This window comes from Oncorhynchus kisutch, linkage group LG4 (genome assembly GCF_002021735.2).
Source record: "Oncorhynchus kisutch isolate 150728-3 linkage group LG4, Okis_V2, whole genome shotgun sequence".
NCBI classification, from domain to species: domain Eukaryota; kingdom Metazoa; phylum Chordata; class Actinopteri; order Salmoniformes; family Salmonidae; genus Oncorhynchus; species Oncorhynchus kisutch.
This window is the reverse complement of record NC_034177.2, coordinates 64,008,133-64,029,183: the sequence shown is the minus strand read 5'-3', so window position 1 is coordinate 64,029,183 and position 21,051 is coordinate 64,008,133. Positions and strand designations below refer to the sequence as shown.

Sequence of the window (21,051 nt, the reverse complement as noted above, 5' to 3'; positions counted from 1 at the left end):
AAGGCAAAGACTTAAATGACCTGGAGTCATTGGGTTTGGCTACCAATATGAAGCGAGGGCCAGCCAACGAGAGCATACAGGTCGCAGTGTTGGGTGTATATGGGGCTTTGGTGACAGAATGGATGGCACTGTGATAGACTGCATCCAGTTTGCTGAGTAGAGTGTTGGAGGCTATTTTGTAAATTACATCGCCAAAGTCAAGAATCGGTGGGATAGTCAGTTTTACGAGGGTATGTTTGGCAGCATGAGTGAAGGATGTTTGTTTTGCGAAATAGAAAGCCGATTAGATTTAATTTGGGATTGGAGATGCTTAATGTGAGTCTGGAAGGAGAGTTTACAGTCTAACCAGACACCTAGGTATTTGTAGTTGTCCACATATTCTAAGCCAGAACCGTCCAGAGTAGTGATGCTTGGCGGGCGGGCAGGTGCAGGCAGCAATCGGTTGAAGAGCATGCATTTAGTTTTACCTGCATTTAAGAGCAGTTGGAGGCCTAGAAGGAGAGTTGAATGGCATTGAAGCTTGTCTGGAGGTTAGTTAACACAGTGTCCAATGAAGGGCCAGATGTATACAGAATGATATCGTCTGCGTAGAGGTGGATCAGAGAATCACCAGCAGCAAGAGCGACATCATTGATGTATACAGAGAAAAGAGTCGGCCCGAGAATTGAACCGTGTGGCACCGACCTAGAGAGACTGCCAGAGGTCCGGACAACAGGCCCTCTGATTTGACACACTGAACTCTGTCAGAGAAGTAGTTGGTAAACCAGGCGAGGCAGTCATTTGAGAAACCAAGGATATTGAGTCTGCCGATAAGAATGTGGTGAATGACAGAGTCAAAAGCCTTGGCCAGGTCCATGAATACGGCTGCACAGTATTATCTTTTATCGATGGCGGTTATGATATCATTTAGGACCCTGAGTGTGGCTGAGGTGCACCCATGACCAGCTCTGAAACCAGATTGCATAGCGGAGAAGGTACGATGGGATTCGAAATGGTCGGTGATCTGTTTGTTAACTTGGCTTTCGAAGACCTTAGAAAGGCAGGGTAGGATAGATATAGGTCTGTAACAGTTTGGGTCTAGAGTGTCTCCCCTTTGAAGAGGGGGATGACCGCGGCAGCTTTCCAATCTTTGGGAATCTCAGACGATACGAAAGAGAGGTTGAACAGTCTAGTAATAGGGGTTGCAACATTTGCGGCAGATAATTTTAGAAAGAGAGGGTCCAGATTGTCTAGTCCAGCTGATTTGTAGGGGTCCAGATTTTGCAACACTTTCAGATCATCAGCTATCTGGATTTGGGTGAAGGAGAAATGGGGAGGCCTGGGCAAGTTGCTGTGGGGGGTGCAGGGCTGTTGCCCAGGGTAGGGGTAACCAGGTGGAAAGCATGGCCAGCCGTAGAAAAATGCTTATTGATAATCTCAATTATCGTGGATTTATCGGTGGTGACAGTTTCCTAGCCTCAGTGCAGTGGGCAGATGGGACCAACACTTTACACATTGTGTTTATATTTTTGTTCAGTGTATATACACTGCTCAAAAAAATAAAGGGAACACTAAAATAACACATCCTAGATCTGAATGAATGAAATACTTTTTTCTTTACATAGTTGAATGTGCTGACAACAAAATCACACAAAAATTATCAATGGAAATCAAATTTATCAACCCATGGAGGTCTGGATTTAGAGTCACTCTCAAATTAAAGTGGAAAACCACACTACTGAAATTTATTGTCAATCAGTGTTGCTTCCTAAGTGGACAGTTTGATTTCACAGAAGTGTGATTGACTTGGAGTTACATTGTGTTGTTTAAGATTTCCCTTAATTTTTTTGAGCACATCAATTACACTGGATTGCCCTATAGGGACCAACTCAACCAACTTTAAGAAGTTTTGGAGATCGTTCCACATGAGGCGCAAAAAAACTAAAACTAAAAACTAACTCGGTGGAGATTGAAGGAATCTAGCAGGGTCGGGTTAAAGTCAAGACACATTTTATTAAAATGGTCTGAGGCCGGGGTAAGCAGAATTAAGTTAAAATCCCCTAAAACTACTTATTCAGATGACAGAAAAGGTTTTAAAAACGTTTAAATAGTACCAAAAGCATGCGCCTGTGCAGTGGGTGGGTGGTGAATCCCTGCAACATATAAATGTGTGTTTTGGCATGTGGCCAAAATAAAGTAAAGTAGACAGATAAAGCCAGCCAGGGAACAAGAGAGAGTTAGAGACATTCTGATATTATGAAAATGTTTATTTCAACATAAAACACTCAACAATAAAGATGGAGTGTGTGTGTGTGTGTGTGTGTGTGTGTGTATGCGTGCATGAGTGTTTGAGTGTGTGTGTGTGTTCAGCAGCGTCCCAGGTGTAGTTGCAGCACTCCCTGTGTGTGTAGCTTCAGTAGCAGTAGGAACTCATCAGGCATGGAGTGGACGCCTTTATTAGGGCCAACGTTGTCATAGTAATGATGGGGCAAAGGATTGTTGTTTAGATCCAGAGAGAAGGGCCAGAAACCGTAAATATGAACCTGACAGAGAGACAGGTAGAAACTTAGAGACACACAACACAAATATGCACATACACATCCCTCCCTCCCTCCTTCACTCACTCACTCACTCACTCCCTCCCTCCCTCACACCCTTACCTCTTTGCAGAGTTCCATGGCCACACTAGCCAGCATCAGCCCGGTGCTGAGGCGTTGCTCTTTTAAACCCTGCCCTTTCCACTTCCTGCCCAGATTAAGCAAGAAATTGGGGTTGAAGAATACCACCTTCTGATTGGGCCTCAGCGGTCGAAGGGCGTGGTAAACATCCAATGACAGTTTAGTACAGAATGTGTAGCTGAATGCCGGCAGGAGCAGGGAGGCGTTCCCATAAGCTGCGACACGATTGGCCAACGGTAGAGGGGCCTTCGTCAGGTTGCGGTAACTATGGAAACATGCAATGGTTAGCTAGTTAACTTTACTTCTACTGATGAACAGAAGCTTTGTCTTTTATTAGTTTAAATCTATATTCAACCACAACAGCAGCCACACTCTTGATATTGTACAAATTATTTCTTACTTATAGTTAGGCGGGTCTTGTGAAGAAAAAGTCCCGACTTTATTAAATCTTCTTCATACTTCTTATTAATGTGACTTGCGAAAGCAGCCACACACAATATTTTACGAATTACTTTTTACTTTTTATAGTTTTTTTGTGTTCTTCTTTTCTTTAGTACGCTACTCCTCTTACACCGTTAAAGCTAGTAACGCCATATCAAAATTTAAAAAGTGCAGACTGGACTGGAATAGTGTGCTTGCATACAACTTTTTGATACTATTTATGATTAAACTTTTATTCAACTTATTCAACTTCATCCACTTTCATGGGATTTCTTCAACATTCTAACGCTTCCATTGTGACATCATCACTTCCTACATTCCATTCACTATAAATGCAACAATGCAACTTTTCACACAAGTCAGCTACTTTGATCACTTTGCATCACCTTGGACAAAAAGTTAGTGTGTGAAATCTTTTTTGTAACCATATTAACACCATTTTCAGTAACTTTTTCATAAACAACTGACATTTGTACCACTTTCCCAAAAACTTAGACAAAAAAGTCTACTTCTCTGATTTTCTAATCTGAAAGCAGAACAGGAATAGCTTCTACCAATCAAGAGGTAGAGCTGTTTTAGTAAACCATCAACTGCTTTCATTAACTTCTTGGATATAGGGGGCGCTCTTTTAATTTATGGATAAAAAAACGTGCCTGTTTTAAGCGCAATATTTTGTCACGAAAAGATGCTCGACTATGCATATAATTGGCAGCTTTGGAAAGAAAACACTCTGACGTTTCCAAAACTGCAAAGATATTATCTGTGAGTTCCACAGAACTGATGCTACAGGCGAAACCAAGATGAAATTTCAAACAGGAAATGCCCCAGATTTTGAAGGCGCTGTGTTCCAATGTCTCCTTATATGGCTGTGAATGCGCCAGGAATGAGCTTACACTTTGTCGTTTCCCCAAGGTGTCTGCAGCATTGTGACGTATTTGTAGGCATATCATTGGAAGATTGACCATAAGAGACTACATTTACCAGGTGCTCGCTTGGTGTCCTCCGTCGAAATTATTGCGTAATCTCCAGCTGTGTGTATTTTTCCATTTGCTTCAGAGGAGAAACCAAACTGCCACGAATGATTTATCATCGAATAGATATGTGAAAAACACCTTGAGGATTGATTCTAAACAACGTTTGCCATGTTTCTGTCGATATTATGTTAATCGACAGTTAATTTGGGTTAATTTGAGTTAGTTTGGAAAAAAGTTTGGCGTTGTAATGACTGAATTTTCGGGGGGTTTTCTTAGCCAAACGTAATGAACAAAACGGAGCGATTTCTCCTACACAAATAATCTTTTTGGAAAAACTGAACATTTGCTATCTAACTGAGAGTCTCCTCATTGAAAACATCCGAAGTTCTTCAAAGGTAAATGATTTTATATGAATGCTTTTCTTGTTTTTGTGAAAATGTTGCCTGCTGAATGCTAGGCTTAATGCTATACTAGCTATCAATACTCTTACACAAATGCTTGTATAGCTATGGTTGAAAAGCATATTCTGAAAATCTGAGATGACAGTGTTGTTAACAAAAGGCTAAGCTTGTGAGTGAATATATTTCTTTCATTTGCGATTTTCATGAATAGTTAACGTTGCGTTATGGTAATGAGCTTGAGGCTATGATTACGCTCCCGGATACGGGATTGCTCGATGCAAGAAGTTAAAGACGCAGTAAGTCATGCCAGAAGCGCTCCAAATTCCAATAATAGTACATCACGTTTTGACGTTCACTTTACTTGCTATGTCTAGCAACACTATCATCAATCTAGCAAAAGTTTTGTGGCAGTATTTATTTTGTTTCAAAGCACAAACATTTGTTAGCATGTTTCTCTCACTGGCTAGAGCCATGGAGGGAGCAGGTCTGCCAAGGCAACTGCAGGGTGGGTGCCTAGTAACAATAAAGTGCAATAAAATGGCGGCGGAAGAAATGGCAGCAGTTTTACGGGCGCCCAACCAATTGTGCTATTATGTTATTTTTTGCGCGTTATTTGTAACTTATTTTGTACATAATGTTTCTGCAACAGTACCTTACGACAAAAAAGAGCTTCTGGATATCAGGACAGAAATCACTCACCTCGGATTAGACACAGATTTTTTCTTCAACAAGCAAGACGCACTGGACATTCCCCGAACACCCGACAGGGCCCACATTCCCGTTATTTGCAAGAGTAAGCGACGCAGGTACAGAGGACAAAGAGCCGGATGCCTGGTCAGGACCCGGAAAAGGCGAGTGGGAAAGCTGCCATTACCGTCAATACTACTCGCCAACGTGCAATCATTGGACAATAAACTAGACAAGGTACAATCACGAAATCCTACCAACGGGACATCAAAAACTGTAATATCCTATGTTTCACGGAATCGTGGGGGGGGGGAGGGGGGTCTGTGCATATTTGTAAACAACAGTTGGTGCACAAAATCTAAGGAAGTCTTTAGATTTTGCTCGCCTGAAGTAGAGTATATTGTGATAAATTGCAGGACTCACTACTTGCCTAGAGAGTTTTCAACTATACTTTTCATGGCTGTTTAATTTCCACCACAGACAGATGCTGACACTAAGACCGCACTCAGTTAGGTGTATAAGGAAATAAGCAAACAGGAAACCACTCGTCCAGAGGCGGCACTCCTAGTGACCGGAGACTTTAATGCAGGGAAACTTAAATTAGTTCTACCAAATTTCTATCTACATGTTAAATTCCTACATTTCAAAGTAACTCTCAACTCTGTTAAAAATACTATTGTATTTATCATAGTAGTTCAAGAGCAGTGGGGAAATGTGAGGGCCTTTTTCGAGGCCTAAGGATAAATAAAATGTCTCTATATTGTACAATAAAATGTAATCTTAGTTTTCTATTTCATCTTTTCAATAATCCGGATTTCAGATTTCATCTCTTCAGTTTGTGTTGGAAAGAGAAAGATTATTACTCAAGAAAAACATATCCAATCATGGTTATTCTTTGGTGGTCTCTGGGTAGAAAAATGTAGCTAGCTCAGCCAGCCATTGGCTAGGCCTTCAGAAGCTGAACAGAAGGCCTCTGCCATTCAAATCCAATCAAATGTATTTGTACAGACCTTTTTACATCAGCAGATGTCACAAAGTGCTCTTACAGAAGACATCATAAAACCGCAAAGAGCACAGTGGCTAGGAAAAACTCCCTAGAAAAGCAGGAACCTAGGAATAAACCTAGAGAGGAACCAGGCCCTGAGGGGTGGCCAGTCCTCTTCTGGCTGTGCCAGGGGGAGATAAGAGTACATAGCCATTAAGGCCAGATCGTTCTTCAATATTTTCAAACGTTCATAGATGACCAGCAGGGTCAAATAATAATCAGTGGTTGTAGAGGGTGCAACTGGTCAGCACATTCAACTGTATTAGAGCAGAATTCTGGAGTGACAGTGTAATGAACCAATCACATTTTGATTTGCAATGGGTGGGACCGTTTAAAATAAAAGTGATTTGTCCATGGCCTTCTCAAAGACATACACACCTCACTAATGAGAACTCAAGAGCAAATGAACAGTGGCAGTTTTCCCACGCTAGTAACAAGCTTGTGTTGTGGTCGTGCGACAACGGCGACGGCAGCTGCAGCCATTGTCATCAACTTCAAGGTGGATGCGGTTGCTAATTTGTTAGCATGACCATGTTCAAGATGAACTTACAGACTTAGTTTTCAAATGGTCATCATCTGGTGAGTGGCACAGTTTTTTTTTTATTGCAGCTTGCTTGCTGTAGCTGTCTCTGAAAATAAATGAGTCTGAAACATTGATGCATTTTCTTTATATCACATATCAACGTGATTAACAATTTGCAATGGGAAGTAATAGCTGGTTTGTCATTTTGGAAATTAAATGGTTGTGTTTTTTTGTACTTATGATTGGGGCCTACTGGAGTGAATGGATGGGCTTGCTTATTCTTTAACATTATTGGATGCTGCGTGTGTCTGCCGGGTCTATGTGCTCGACCAAAACTGCACTCTCTTTCAGTGGAGTGCACAGGTATTATGGTCGCTGTCCTTTCAGCACCAATAGCCTGTCACTTTTTTTGTGACACTGTTGTTGTCGCTATTAGTGATAGTGGTGTTAGGCTACCATAGGTTATGTAAACAGTGTTTTTTTGTGTGTTATTTTTTGCTGTTCGCATTATTTAATGCTGTGTGTCACGTTTGTGTCCATGCAGGTTTTGTCTCTGTGTGAGCGACTGCCCGAAGCGTGTCCAGCCTGTTTGATTCATTCATAATGTCATCAAAATGCATTACTCCTCCTTCACTACAACTAGAATGGTCCGACTACAGAAGATGCAACACAGGTTATTGGAAGATTTTTGGTACATATTAATATGCCCCATCAACATTAGTCAACTGTAGAGAAAACCATCAAAATGCTGAAATAAGTCAATGAAATCATTGATGAGAGTCAGATTAACTGATAACTAAAATAGCAGTGCAGATGGCACTCTTTTTCTAGATGCAGAGATGCATTATAGGTAATGAATGTGTAGGGGACTTTTGAGAATGATACAGACTTTGTGGTGCAGCAGAAAGATAAGTGAAACTCAAATCCAGAAGTTGCGAGTTCAGTGATGGGGTCATATTTATTGAAAAGTCATTACTAAGTACTCATGTTAAATGTTACCATATTTCCCATTTTTTTGGTTGTTGATTTGTTTATTTTGTCATATTATAATTAGTGAAATATTTTTGACAAAATTTTAGCTGTACTACCTCCTGCTTACCTTAAAACCCCTTTAATGACTCTACATACAATGATTTGGGACATCTGGGACCATCACATGACGTCCTAATGGCTGGTAAAACAAATGTATTGAGAATGTCTTACAAACGTCCTAACATGTTCCTTAATGACGTCCTGGTAACTTACAGGGAACTACACAAAGGTCCCCCAGATAACCATCGCGTGACGTCCTGAGAATGCCCTATAAAACTCTTGACATGGTCCTCCTCAGTGATGTCTTGGTAACTACACAAAAGTTATCCCTTAACGTCAGTGGGGTAACATCTCGCCAAAACCCTAAGAATTCCACTGACTTCTGACTTCTAGTTACTTAGCCTTGCTTCACAAGACCATTCCAGATATTCAACTACTTCTACTATTAGGTCGACCACCACACTCACTACTACCATATCTGGGGTCTCCAACTTTTACTAGCATGGGAGCTACTTTTAAAAAATGAAACAACTCGTGACCTACAATTTTTTTTCGATGCTTTCAAAAAGGCACATTCTCCAACTCTTCCCCGGGTCCTTAGTGTACAAGAGAAAGTACACGGGAATGTTCCGTTTTAATGTGCCGGTCTAGCGATGGTTCTGTACTGCTGCTGCTCATTTCATGGCAAAGTTAGCAAATTACAAATAATAGATACAAATGACATACTTACTCATGATCTACTTCTGCCAGGGAAGCCTACTTGAAGTTAACATTTACTTGAGAAGGTGTTGGGGAAAGTATTTTTGTCAACCTACAAGATGGTTATCACATCAACTGGCTACACATGGAGTGATAGACAAACGTGCGCGCCACACAGACAGACAGGGGCAATGTTGTGTTAGGTTAGGCTTTTTAAGCCAATAGTGTATAACCAGTGGTGGGATAATGTCAAGAGGGAGGGGAAGAGAAAGAAAGAAAAAAGCGTGAGCGTGCTGTATTTCTGATACAGTATATATCCACAGTAAAACAAGTACTATATCGACATAACCTGAAAGGCCGCTCAGCAAGGTAGAAGGCACTGCTCCAAAACCACTGCTCCAAAAAAAGCCAGACTACGGTTTGCAACTGCACATGGGGACAAAGATCGTACTTTTTGGAGAAATGTTCTCTGGTCTGATGAAAGAAAAATATAACTGTTTGGCCATAATGACCATCGTTATGTTTGGAGGAAAAAGGGGGAGGCTTGCAAGCCGAAGAACACCATCCCAGCCATGAAGCACGGGGGTGGCAGCATCGTGTTGTGGGGGTGCTTTGCTGCAGGAGGGACTGGTGCACTTCACAAAATAGATGGCATCATGGGGATGGAAAATGATGTGAATATATTCAAGCAACATCTCAAGACATCAGTCAGGGAGATTAAGTTTGGTCAAAAAAACACATGTACTTTCAGAATTGTTTGGCAACCTACTCATAGGTGGGCTGCGAGCTACTGGTAGCTCACAGTCGACCTGTTTGAGACCCCTGCAATATATACTACCACTACTTCTTCTTATATTACTGCTGCTGATACTACTACTACAGTTTTTTTTACTTTAAACTTCAACACTTCTTAGACAACTATAAAAATAATTTTGGCCAGCTGAAACAACACACAATTTTTCTTCATGGAAGATTACCTTCTAGTTAGCTTTATTATGATCCCAATTGGTCTCTCTTCCTTTCCTCCCTCTCTCTCCCCTCCCTCCCTCTCTCTCTGTCCCCTCCAGGAGAGAACGACAGCTAACTCTCATTGAAGCCACAAAGTTCAATGCTGACCCCAGTAGTGCAGGCATTGTTTTCAGGAAACAGGTTCCCCTTTAAAAGTGAATGGGGAAATGGTAATATTTGTGTACATATTTTTTTCAAGACAATCGTGGTACCAATAATTGTTTCTATTACACAGATTTTTTGGGGATATCGCACACAGAAGAAGTTATAAGGATAATTCAGTGGCTACTGGCAACCTACAGTACCCAGACGACCTTGAACTTGAGATACTCAATGAGAGGGCGCAGCACTGAGCTAGCCTGCAATGTCACTTCCTGGAGTAGCTCAAACTGTGCATGTTATGTCTACATAAGTTTCCCCCCTGAGACATCATCTTAGACGCTAAAAGCGAAACTCTTGGCTTCAAGTGTGCTATTGAGTCTTCAATTAGGAATGAATGGGGCCATGTGATTGTTGGCTTTGTCCATTCATATAGTGAGTCATTGGTCCCCTTCCTCTCTATCTCTCTCTCACCTTCTGATCTGACTGGGGTTGATGGTCATCAGGTGGGTTTTGTTCCCTACATCCTTACTGTTGTTGACCGGACTCAGGTTAAACCTAGAGAGAGTGAGAGAGAGAGAGAGCGAACGAGAGAGGAGGGAGGTGAGAGAGAGAGTGTAGAGAGAAAGAGAGGGGGAGGGGAGAGGAGGGAAGGAGAGAGAGAGGAGGCAGGGAGAGAAAGGGGGAGAGAGAAGTGAAGTGAGGGAGGAGAGAGAAAGAGAGAGATGTTGTTGAGGATGATGGTGGTGATGGTGATGGTGATGGTGATAATGATGAAGGTTACCTGATGATGTAATCAGCACGGTCTATCTCTGCTCCACAGCTGTTGTTCTGCAGGATTCCTCCACTTCCCACCACGGCACAATGACCCAACAAACCATTACTCCAAGGTAAGTCCTTTGGCAGCATGCTGTGTAGTTTCTTGTCGACCGTTTTAAATAGCTTTTGGTTGGTCTCATAGTGGATCTTTTGGCCAGACTTAGTGTTCTGATTGGTCAGGATCATCTCACCTGTAGCATTACAACAGGAACGTAAGATCACCCTGGGATAGGAGAGGAGAGAGGAGGGAGGGAGAGCAGGAGAGCGATAGAGAGCGAGAGAGATGAGATGCTCAAACTCACTAGTGCACATTTTCAATTGGCCATATTAAAACTGTTTAATTTGATCCTGAGTGTAGGTTATTTCCCTGACATCTGGAATCAAGGACTCAAAAGCCCAATCTTTAAGAACGGAGACAAATTTGACCCTAACATCAAAACAGACATTTGTGTGAACAGTAACTTGGGGAAGGTTTTCTGTAGTATTATAAATGTAAGAGTTCTAAACTTCCTTAATAGGCACAATGTCTTGAGTAAAAACCAAATTGGATTTATACCAAAACATCATATGACCGATCATATGACCGATCATATCTGCACCCTACACACCCGGATAGAGAAACATGTCAACCAAAATAATAACAAAATGTACACTTGCTTCATCGACTTCCAAAAAGCATTTGATTATATTTGGCCTACAGGACTGTTCTACAAAGTTATTGAAAGTGGTGTAGGGGGTAAAACATATGTCATAATTAAATCAATGGCATTAAGTGCAGCATCAACATTGGCAAGAAAATAACAGTATTCTTTAACCAGAGGCGGGACTTTCGCCAGGGTTGCAATCTGAGCCCTGCACTCTTCAATATTTACATCAACGAATTGCCCACTATTCCAGAAAAATCCTCAGCCCCTGGTGTTAGTCTCAACAATTCTAGGGGTAAATGCCTGCTCTTCGCAGATGAGCAGGCATCTTTAAAAGTGCTTTCCTCACCATCTTAAATAATAACGTTTTGGATCACTGCAAAGTCCGTGGAGAATAAGAGCACCTCCTCCCAGCTGCCCACTGCACTGAGGCTAGGAAACACTGTCACCACCGATAAATGTACGATAATCGATCATTTCAATAAGCATTTTTCTACGGCTGGCCATGCTTTCCACCTGGCTACCCCTACCCCAGGTAACAGGTCTGCAGCACCTACAGCAACTTGCTCAAGCCTCCCCGCTTCTCCTTCACCCAAATCCAAACAGCTGATGTTCTGAAAGACCTGCAAAATCTGGATCCCTTCAAATCAGCTGGGCTAGACAATCTGGACCATCTCTTTCTAAAATGTTCCATCTGAATTGTTGCAACCTCTATTACTAGCCTATTCAACTTCTCTTTTGTATCGTCTGAGATCACCAAAGGGGAGACACTCTAGACCCAAACTGTTATAGACCATCCAGCCCTGCCTTTCTAAAATCTTCGAAAGCCAAGTTAACAAACAGATCACCGACCATTTAGAATTCAACCGTACCTTCTCCACTATGCAATCTGGTTTCCGAGCTGGTCATGGGTGCACCTCTGCCATGCTCAAGGTCCTAAATGATATCATAACCACCATCGATAAAAGACAGTACTGTGCAGCCATCTTCATCGACCTGGCCAAGGCTTTCGACTCTGTCAATCATCGCATTCTTATCGGCAGACTCAATAGCCTTGGTTTCTGAAATGAAGGCTGCGCCTACTTCTCTGATAGAGATCAGTGTGTCAAATCAGAGTGCCTGATGTCCGGACCTCTGGCAGTCTCTAAGGGGGTGCTACAGGGTTCAATTCTTGGGCTGACTCTTTTCTCTGTATATATCAATGATGTTGCCCTTGCTGCGGGTGATTATTTGATCCACCTCTACGGAGACAACACCATTCTATATTCATCTGGCCCTTCTTTGGACACTGTGTTAAAAAACCTCCAAACAAGCTTCAATGCCATACAACACTCCTTCCATGGCCTCCAACTGCTTTTAATGATAGTAAAACTAAATGCATGCTCTTCAACCGATTGCTGCCCGCACCCGCCCGTCTGACTATGATCACTACTCTGGACGGTTCTGACTTAGAATATGTGGAAACCTACAAATACCTAGGAGTCTGGTTGGACTGTTAATTTTCCTTCCAGACTCACATTAAGTATCTCCAATCCGAAATTAAATCTAGAATCGGCTTCCTATTTCGCAACAAAGCCTCCTTCACTCATGCTGCCAAACATACCCTCGTTAAACTGACTATCCTACCGATCCTTGACTTCGGCAATGTAATTTACAAAATAGCCTCCAACACTCTACTCAGCAAACTGGATGTATTCTATCACAATGCCATCCATTTTGTCACCAAAAAAAAACATATACACCCACCACTGTGACCTGTATGCTCTCGTTGGCTGGCCCTCGCTAAACATTCGTCGCCAAACCCACTGGCTCCAGGTCATCTACAAGTTTTTGCTAGGTAAAACCCTGCCTTATCTCAGCTCACTGGTCACCATAGCAACACCCACCCATAGCACTTGCTCCAGCAGGTATATTTCAATGGTCATCCCCAAAGCCAACACTGCCTTTGGCTACCTTTCCTTCCAGTTCTCTGCTGCCAATGACTGGAACGAATTGCAAAAATCACTGAAGCTGGAGACCTACAGTTGAAGTTGAACGTTTACATACACTTAGGTGGGAGTCATTAAAACTTGTTTTTCAACCACTCCACACATTTCTTGTTAACAAACTATAGTTTTGGCATGTCGGTTAGGACATCGACTTTGTGCATGACACAAGTAATTTTTCCAACAATTGTTTACAGACAGATTATTTCACTTATAATTCACTGTATTCACAATTCCAGTGGGTCAGAATTGTACATATACTAAAACAAATTGTAGACCTCCACAAGTCTGGTTCATCCTTGGGAGCAATTTCCAAATGCCTGAAGGTACCACATTTATCTGTACAAACAATAGTACGCAAGTATAAACACAATGGGACAATGCAGCTGTCATACAGCTCAGGATGGAGACGCGTTCTGTCTCCTAGAGATGAACGTACTTTGGTGCGATAAGTGCAAATCAATCCCAGAACAACAGCAAAGGACCTTGTGAAGATGTTGGAGGAAACAGGTACAAAAGTATCTACAGTGGGGAGAACAACTATTTGATACACTGCCGATTTTGCAGGTTTTCCAAATTGCAAAGCATGTAGAGGTCTGTAATTTTTATCAAAGGTACACTTCAACTGTGAGAGACAATCACATTGTATGATTTTTAAGGAATTAATTTGCATTTTATTGCATGACATAAGTATTTGATCACCTACCAACCAGGAAGAATTCCGGCTCTCACAGACCTTTTAGCCCTCCTGTTCTCCACTCATTACCTGTATTAACTGCACCTGTTTGAACTTGTTACCTGTATAAAAGACACCTGTCCACACACTCAATCAAACAGACTCCAACCTCTCCACAATGGCCAAGACCAGAGAGCTGTCTAAGGACATCAGGGATACAATTGTAGACCTGCACAAGGCTGGGATGGGCTACAGGACAGTAGGCAAGCAGCTTGGTGAGAAGGCAACAACTGTTGCCGCAATTATTAGAAAATGGAAGAAATTCAAGATGACGGTCAATCACCCTCGGTCTGGGGCTCCATGCAAGATCTCACCTCGTGGGGTTATCAATGATCATGATCACCTCGTGGGGTTATCAACCATCAAGGTGAGGGATCAGCCCAGAACGACACGGCAGGACCTAGTCAATGACCTGAAGAGATCTGGGACCACAGTCTCAAAGAAAACCATTAGTAACACACTACGCCGTCATGGATTAAAATCCTGCAGCGCACGCAAGGTCTCCCTGCTCAAGCCAGCGCATGTCCAGGCCCGTCTGAAGTTTGCCATTGACCATCTGGATGTTCCAGAGGAGGAATGGGAGAAGGTCATGTGGTCTGATGAGACAAAAATAGAGCTTTTTGGTCTAAACTCCACTCGCCGTGTTTGGAGGAAGAAGCAGGATGAGTACAACCCCAAGAACACCATCCCAACCATGAAGCATGGAGGTGGAAACATCATTCTTTGGGGATGCTTTTCTGCAAAGGGGACAGGACGACTGCACCATATTGAGGGGAGGATGGATGGGGCCATGTATTGCGTGGATGGGACCATGTATCTCGAGATCTAAGCCAACAACCTCCTCTTCCTTTCACTACAGTGGTAATACTTAATTGTAATTATTTTGCCTCTATGGCTTATTTTTTGCCTTACCTCCCTACTCTTCTACATTTGCACGCACTGTATATAGATATTGTCTATTGTGTTATTGACTGTATGTTTGTTTATGTGTAACTCTGTGTTGTTGTTGTTTTTGTCGCACTGCTTTGCTTTATCTTGGTCAGGTCGCAGTTGTAAATGAAAAATTGTTCTCAACTGGCCTACCTGGTTAAATAAAAAATAATTAAAAATAAAAATGACCTACGCCTGCTGTCACCCACGGCACATGGCCTACAGCAGAGCCTGGACCTGCTAGAGCAGTACTGCCAGATCTGGGCCCTGGCAGTAAACCCCAAAAAGACAAAAATTATGATTTTTCAGAGAAGATCCAGATCTCTGGGAATTAGACCAATGTTCTCAATTGCTACAAAATATATAGAGTACTGCACACACTATAATGACTTATGTTTAAAAATAATCTCAACTGGACACCTTAATGATGCAGAGAGAAAGCATGGAGGGCACTCTATGCCAAACTGAAATTTAAATACCTATTCAAATGTGGCTAAAACTAATTGAATGTGTCATTGAACCAATTGCACTTTATGGCAGCGAGGTGTGGGGTCCACCTGCAAAACAAGATTTCACCCAATGGGACAAACACTCCATTGAAACCCTGCATGCCGAGTTCTTGTACATTCTCCTACATGTCCAGAAGAAAACTACAAACAATGCATTCAGGGAAGAAGGCCATTATCCACTAATAATAACAACTCAAAAAAGAGCAATGAAGTTTTGGAAACATCTAAAATAGAGTAACCCCCCCCCATATCATTAACAAGCCCTGCAATACCAATAGCTGAACAAAGAAAAGAGTCCACTCATCCAGCTGGTCCTGGGACTGAGTTCACAAACCTGTTCTACTAACACACTGAAGACTCAGGACCAGAACATCCGATCAATCAGAACAAACCAAATTACAACACAGTCAAAACAAAACTAAATTACTTATTGGGAAACACGAGCACAAAGCAAAATGGAGTGTTATCTGGCCCTAACTCAACAGTACACTGTGGCAAACTATTTGACCATGGTTACTGATCAAAACCTTAGAAAAACCTTGACAAAGTACAAGCTCAGTGAGCACAGCCTTGCCATTGAGAAGCCACGAGAAAACATGGCTCCCTGTAGACAGGAAAGGCTGTGCAACCACTACAACCACTACACCACAGCAGAACCCGAGACAGAGCTGCACTTCCTGACAAAATGAAAAAAATATAAAACAATCTGAGGGTGTAATTTCCCCTTATTCAAGGTTTCAAAGACCTTTCTGATGAGGATAGGCGTCCTATTGGGGGAGGACGCAGAGAGCTGTGGTTTGGCAGTGCACTACATTGCTGCCTGCCATAAAATGAGGGACACTGTCCGACAAGACCAACCAACCTACACATGTCCTTTATGCTTATTGTTAAATGTATGGTTATTTTGACCTTTGGTTATTGTTGTTACTGTTGTCCCGTTGACAATATTGATTATTATTATTAATTATGTTCATATTTTTAAACGTCCAAAGTATGCTTTGGCAATATGGTCACTGAATTGATTTGAACTGAGAGAGATATGGAATGAAACAAATAGGTTCTAGAGAATGGATGACAATATGTAAACAGGTACTGAGCAATGTCTATCAGACATTACCGACAAAGCTCAGAGAGAGACGTGATCAGACATTATCTTTAGAGCACAAATAGAGAGAGACGTGATCATGCATTGCCTGTAGATCTCAGATAGGCTACAGTGATCAAACATTACCTGTAGAGTTCTCTCTGGGTGATATTGGGTCTGTGAGGGCAGTTCATCAACTGTCTAACGTCCATTATTAGAGTACTCGTGTTGATACTTTAGAGAGGGAGAGTGAGGAGTGGGGAGCGAGAGTGAGGACGGGGAAGAGAGAGTGAGGGGGAGAAAAAGAAAGAAAGAAAGAGAAAAAAGAAAGAAGAGAAACAAACAAAGTGTGAGCATGCTGTATTTCTGATATATTTTACGGTTAAAATACACTACCGGTCCAAAGTTTAAGAACACCTACTCATTCAATGTTTTTTCTTTATTTTTACTATTTTCTACATTGTGGAATGATTGTGAAGACATAAACACTATGAAATAACACATATTTTCACGACTGCTTCCGCTCTACCTCACTGGCGCTCGAGGGCGCCAGGCTGCCCTTCATTACGCACACCTGTCACCATCATTACACGCAACAGCGCTCATTGGACTCACCTGGACTCCTTCCCTTTGTTGATTTCCCCATCTATAACGGTCTGATACCCCGTTTGTTCCCTGTATCAGCATTAATGTCCTTATGTGTTCATGTCCAGATGCTGTCCTGTCCGGTTCCATGTCCGTTGGTAATTAAATGTTCACTCTTTGTACCTGCTTCTCGTCTGCCAGCGTCAACACTTACAGAATGCTGACAACCACTAAAAGAAGCATCAGGGAGTTTTGGTTGGTGACGTCGGGTCCGGGTGCCATCGCCGAGGGAACCAGGGGTGCCTCGGCTAGCTTGTCGGGCTTCCATGCCTTAGCTGGCTTGAGAGATTGTCTTCCCTCGGTGGGCTCGGCAGGCACCCACCCCACGTCATGCTTCAGGCAGCACATCAGGCTCCCACGCCTCAGTCGGTTTATCAGGCTCCCACACCTCAGCGGGATCATCGGGCTTTCATGACTCAGCCGGCTTGTCCAGAGCCTATGCCTCGGCCAGCCTGTCAGGCTCGCCGAGGTGGGACACCGGATGGCGCCCCTAGAGGAGGGGGTACTGTCATGCCTGCTCCCGTTCTCCCTCCCTGGCGCTCAAGGGCGCCAGGCTGCCCTTCAATACACACACCTGTCACCATCATTACGCGCAGGAGCTCAATGGACTCACCTGGACTCCCTTTGTTGATTGCCCCGTCTATAACTGTCTGCTCCACTGTTTGTTCCCTGTAGCAGCATTAATGTCGTTATGTGTTCATGTCCAAACGCTGTCCTGTCCTGTTCCATGTCTGTTGGTAATTAAATGTTCACTCCCTGTACCTGCTTCTCGTCTGCCAGCGTCGACCCTCACACATATCGAATCATGTAGAAACCCAAAAAGTGTTAAAGAAATCAAAATATATTTTATATTTGAGATTCTTCAAATAGCCACCCATTGCCTTGATGACAGCTTTGCACACTTGACATTCTCTCAACCAGCTTCATGAGGTAGTCACCTGGAATGCATATCAATTAACAGGTGTGCCTTCTTAAAAAGTTCATTTGTGGAATTTATTTCATTCTTCATGCATTTGAGCCAATCAGTTGTGTTTTGACAAGGTAGGGGGGTAAAGTCCATATTATGGCAAGAACAGCTCAAATAAGCTAAGAGAATCAACAGTCCATCATTACTTTAAAACACGAAGGTCCGTCAATCCGTAAAATGTCAAGAACTTTTCAAGTTTCTTCAAGTGCTATGATGAAACTGGCTTTCATGAGGACCGCCACAGGAATGGAAGACCCAGAGTTACCTCTGCTGCAGAGGATACGTTCCAATCAGCCCCAGATTAACATGAATGGCCCGGTTGGAATGCTATTCGGTCTGTATGATCATAACATCCTGAAGATTGATTCTGCACTTAGTTTGACCAGTTTCGTCGACCTGTAATATGTAATTTGGAAGTTTAGATGTAAAGTTATCCTGGACCAGAAGTAATTTTTGGGGCATTTGAACTGAAAGTGGTAGCAAATGCTGCTACTTGGACACTAGAATTGAACATTATGAAACAAAACTATTTATTGTTGAACTAGGACTCCTTGCACTACATTCTGATGGAAGATCATCAAAGATAAGGGAATATTTATGTTGTAATTTTGTATTTCTGTTGACTCCAACATAGCGGAGAAATATTGTTACGTCTGAGCGCCGTCTCAGATTATTGCAATGTTAGGCTTTTTCCGTAACGTAAAAAAAAATGTGACACAGCGGTTGCATTAAGAACCAGTGTATCTTTTTAACTATATGTAGAACATGCATCTTTAGTCAAAGTTTATGATGAGTATTTCTGTTATCTGGCGTAGCTTTCTATAATTCCTCAGGACTTTGGAGAATTTTCGGAACATGGCGTCAATGTAAACCGAGATTTATGGATATAAAATGCATATTATCGAACAAAAAATAAATGTACTGTGTGGACAAAATGGCTACGTTTTTTCTTTGTTTTGGTGGTGGTCTAACACATAATATATGCTGTGTTTTCGCCGTAAAACATTTAAAAAAATCTGGTTAAATATTTCTACGAATATTTTTGCATTCCCTGCGCCAACGTTTCAGCTGAACGGGGGGGGGGGGGGGGGGGGGGTCCCATAGGGAACCCAACACACCTCCAGGCTGTGTAAGGGCTATTTTACCAAGAAGGAGAGTGATGGAGTGCTGCATCAGATGACCTGGCATCCACAATCCCCTAACCTCAATCAAATTGAGATGGTTTGGGAGGAGTCGGACCGCAGATTGAAGGAAAAGCAGCCAACAAGACAGGTGGAAAAGCCTTCCAGGTGAAGCTGGTTGAGAGAATGCCAAGAGTGTACAAAGCTGTCATCAAGGCAAAGGGTTGCTATTTGAAGAATCTCAATCACTTTTTTGGTTACTACATTATTCCGTATGTGTTATTGAACGACAATGTAGAAAATAGTAAAAAAAATAAAAACCCTTGAATGAGTAGTTGTTCTTAAACTGTGGACGAGTAGTGTATATCAGACAGAGATAATGTTCCTCTTTGAGTGTGTGGTGTGTGTTTGTGTGTTAACTTACGCCTTGGCTGAAGTGAGAGTGAGGAACTTGAGTCTCAGTCTGTTACAGAGAAAAGCTGCATAGTGGTCAAACCCACCACTCCTGACACACACACACACACACACACACACACACACACACACACACACACACACACACACACACACACACACACACAGTTCATATGGTATTTCACAAAACACTTCCACAAATAGCCACTGTTGTGTAAATGCCAGTTCAAAAGTACCAGTGGCCTACCAAAAGTACCAGTTGAAAAGTACCAGTGGCCTACCAAAAGTACCAGTGGCCTACCAAAAGTACCAGTGGCCTACCAAAGGTACCAGTGGCCTACCAAAGGTACCAGTGGCCTACCAAAGGTACCAGTGGCCTACCAAAGGTACCAGTTGAAAAGTACCAGTGGCCTACCAAAAGTACCAGTTCAAAAGTGCCAGTGGCCTACCAAAAGTACCAGTTGAAAAGTACCAGTGGCCTACCAAAAGTACCAGTTGAAAAGTACCAGTGGCCTACCAAAAGTACCAGTTGAAAAGTACCAGTGGCCTACCAAAAGTACCAGTTCAAAAGTGCCAGTGGCCTACCAAAAGTACCAGTTGAAAAGTACCAGTGGCCTACCAAAAGTACCAGTTGAAAAGTACCAGTGGCCTACCAAAGGTACCAGTGGCCTACCAAAGGTACCAGTGGCCTACCAAAGGTACCAGTGGCCTACCAAAAGTACCAGTGGCCTACCAAAAGTACCAGTTGAAAAGTACCAGTGGCCTACCAAAAGTACCAGTTGAAAAGTACCAGTGGCCTAGCCTTTGCCCCAAGTCAGAGCAGGTCCACTGAGGCCATGGCTTCAGTGACATTAGAACCGGGCCGTAGAGGTGGAAGCATAAAAGCCTGAGCCTTCTTGGTAAAACACCGTGGTAAGTCCTTACTCAAGAGTGTTCGAAAAAATACCACTTACATCTGAAATTTGCCCCATAGTTAATTTTATTAATCACATCAAATAAAGAAACGTACCTTTTGTGGTAGTATATCCTTATGAGTGTGACAGACAGCAGAGAAGTAGAGCATACCAGAATGAATAGAACCAGATATATACCATAACGCATGGTGCCAACTGCCACAATAACCAGTCAACCATTCAGCACCATCAAGTTCCTTCTCACCCCCAAGTTGGTGTTCTACAGAATGAGGTGCTTAATCCTCGTAGATACAGATTTACTATAATGAACAAGACATCCGTCGCCTAATACATAGATTTGAAATGTATTTTGCATTTAAGGCACAGACACGACCATGAAGTATAACACTATCAGACCAACAGAAAGAGGGAGAGGAGAGGGGCGGGGATTGTGAGCAATAGAGAGGGAGAAGAGAGAGAGAGTGAAAGAGATAAACAAATGTTCTTTGTGTTTATGAGAACAGTCATCAAACATTAACCTGGTCACCTTCATCTTCCTATCTGAAATTCTTGAGTCGGTAATGCCAACAAGCACTCGCAGTCCCGTGTCAGAATTAGACGTTCATCCCTGTTTCTCAAACGTCAAATTTCGAAGGTGTTCCAAATGTCAAATTTAAAATTGCTTAAGATTAAATTTAGGCATTAACTCTGCATTTTTATGGTTAGGTTAAAGTTTGG

General features: G+C 42.5%; 1 protein-coding gene across 1 annotated transcript; it reads right to left on the bottom strand.

The window, feature by feature from the left end:
- Positions 1-2,228: 2,228 nt before the first annotated feature.
- On the bottom strand, positions 2,229-20,826 carry LOC109889827 (alpha-2,8-sialyltransferase 8F). The gene is made up of 7 exons (XM_031823394.1): positions 20,430-20,826; positions 19,431-19,511; positions 16,421-16,507; positions 10,351-10,608; positions 10,041-10,124; positions 2,640-2,922; positions 2,229-2,522 (listed from the first exon to the last, which is right to left on the bottom strand). The coding sequence occupies exons 1-7, from the start codon at positions 20,519-20,521 to the stop codon at positions 2,346-2,348; spliced, it is 1,062 nt and encodes a 353-aa protein (XP_031679254.1). The 5' UTR covers positions 20,522-20,826; the 3' UTR covers positions 2,229-2,345.
- Positions 20,827-21,051: the final 225 nt, after the last annotated feature.

Bases quoted from the DNA above. Each gene is read 5' to 3' on its own strand.
- LOC109889827 (XM_031823394.1), bottom strand. From the start codon at position 20,521: ATGCGTTATGGTATATATCTGGTTCTATTCATTCTGGTATGCTCTACT. The intron at 10,125-10,350 runs GTAACCTTCATC...CACTCTCTCTAG, and splicing joins CGTGCTGATTACATCATCAG to GTTTAACCTGAGTCCGGTCA. The intron at 2,523-2,639 runs GTAAGGGTGTGA...TCTCTCTGTCAG, and splicing joins CCATGGAACTCTGCAAAGAG to GTTCATATTTACGGTTTCTG.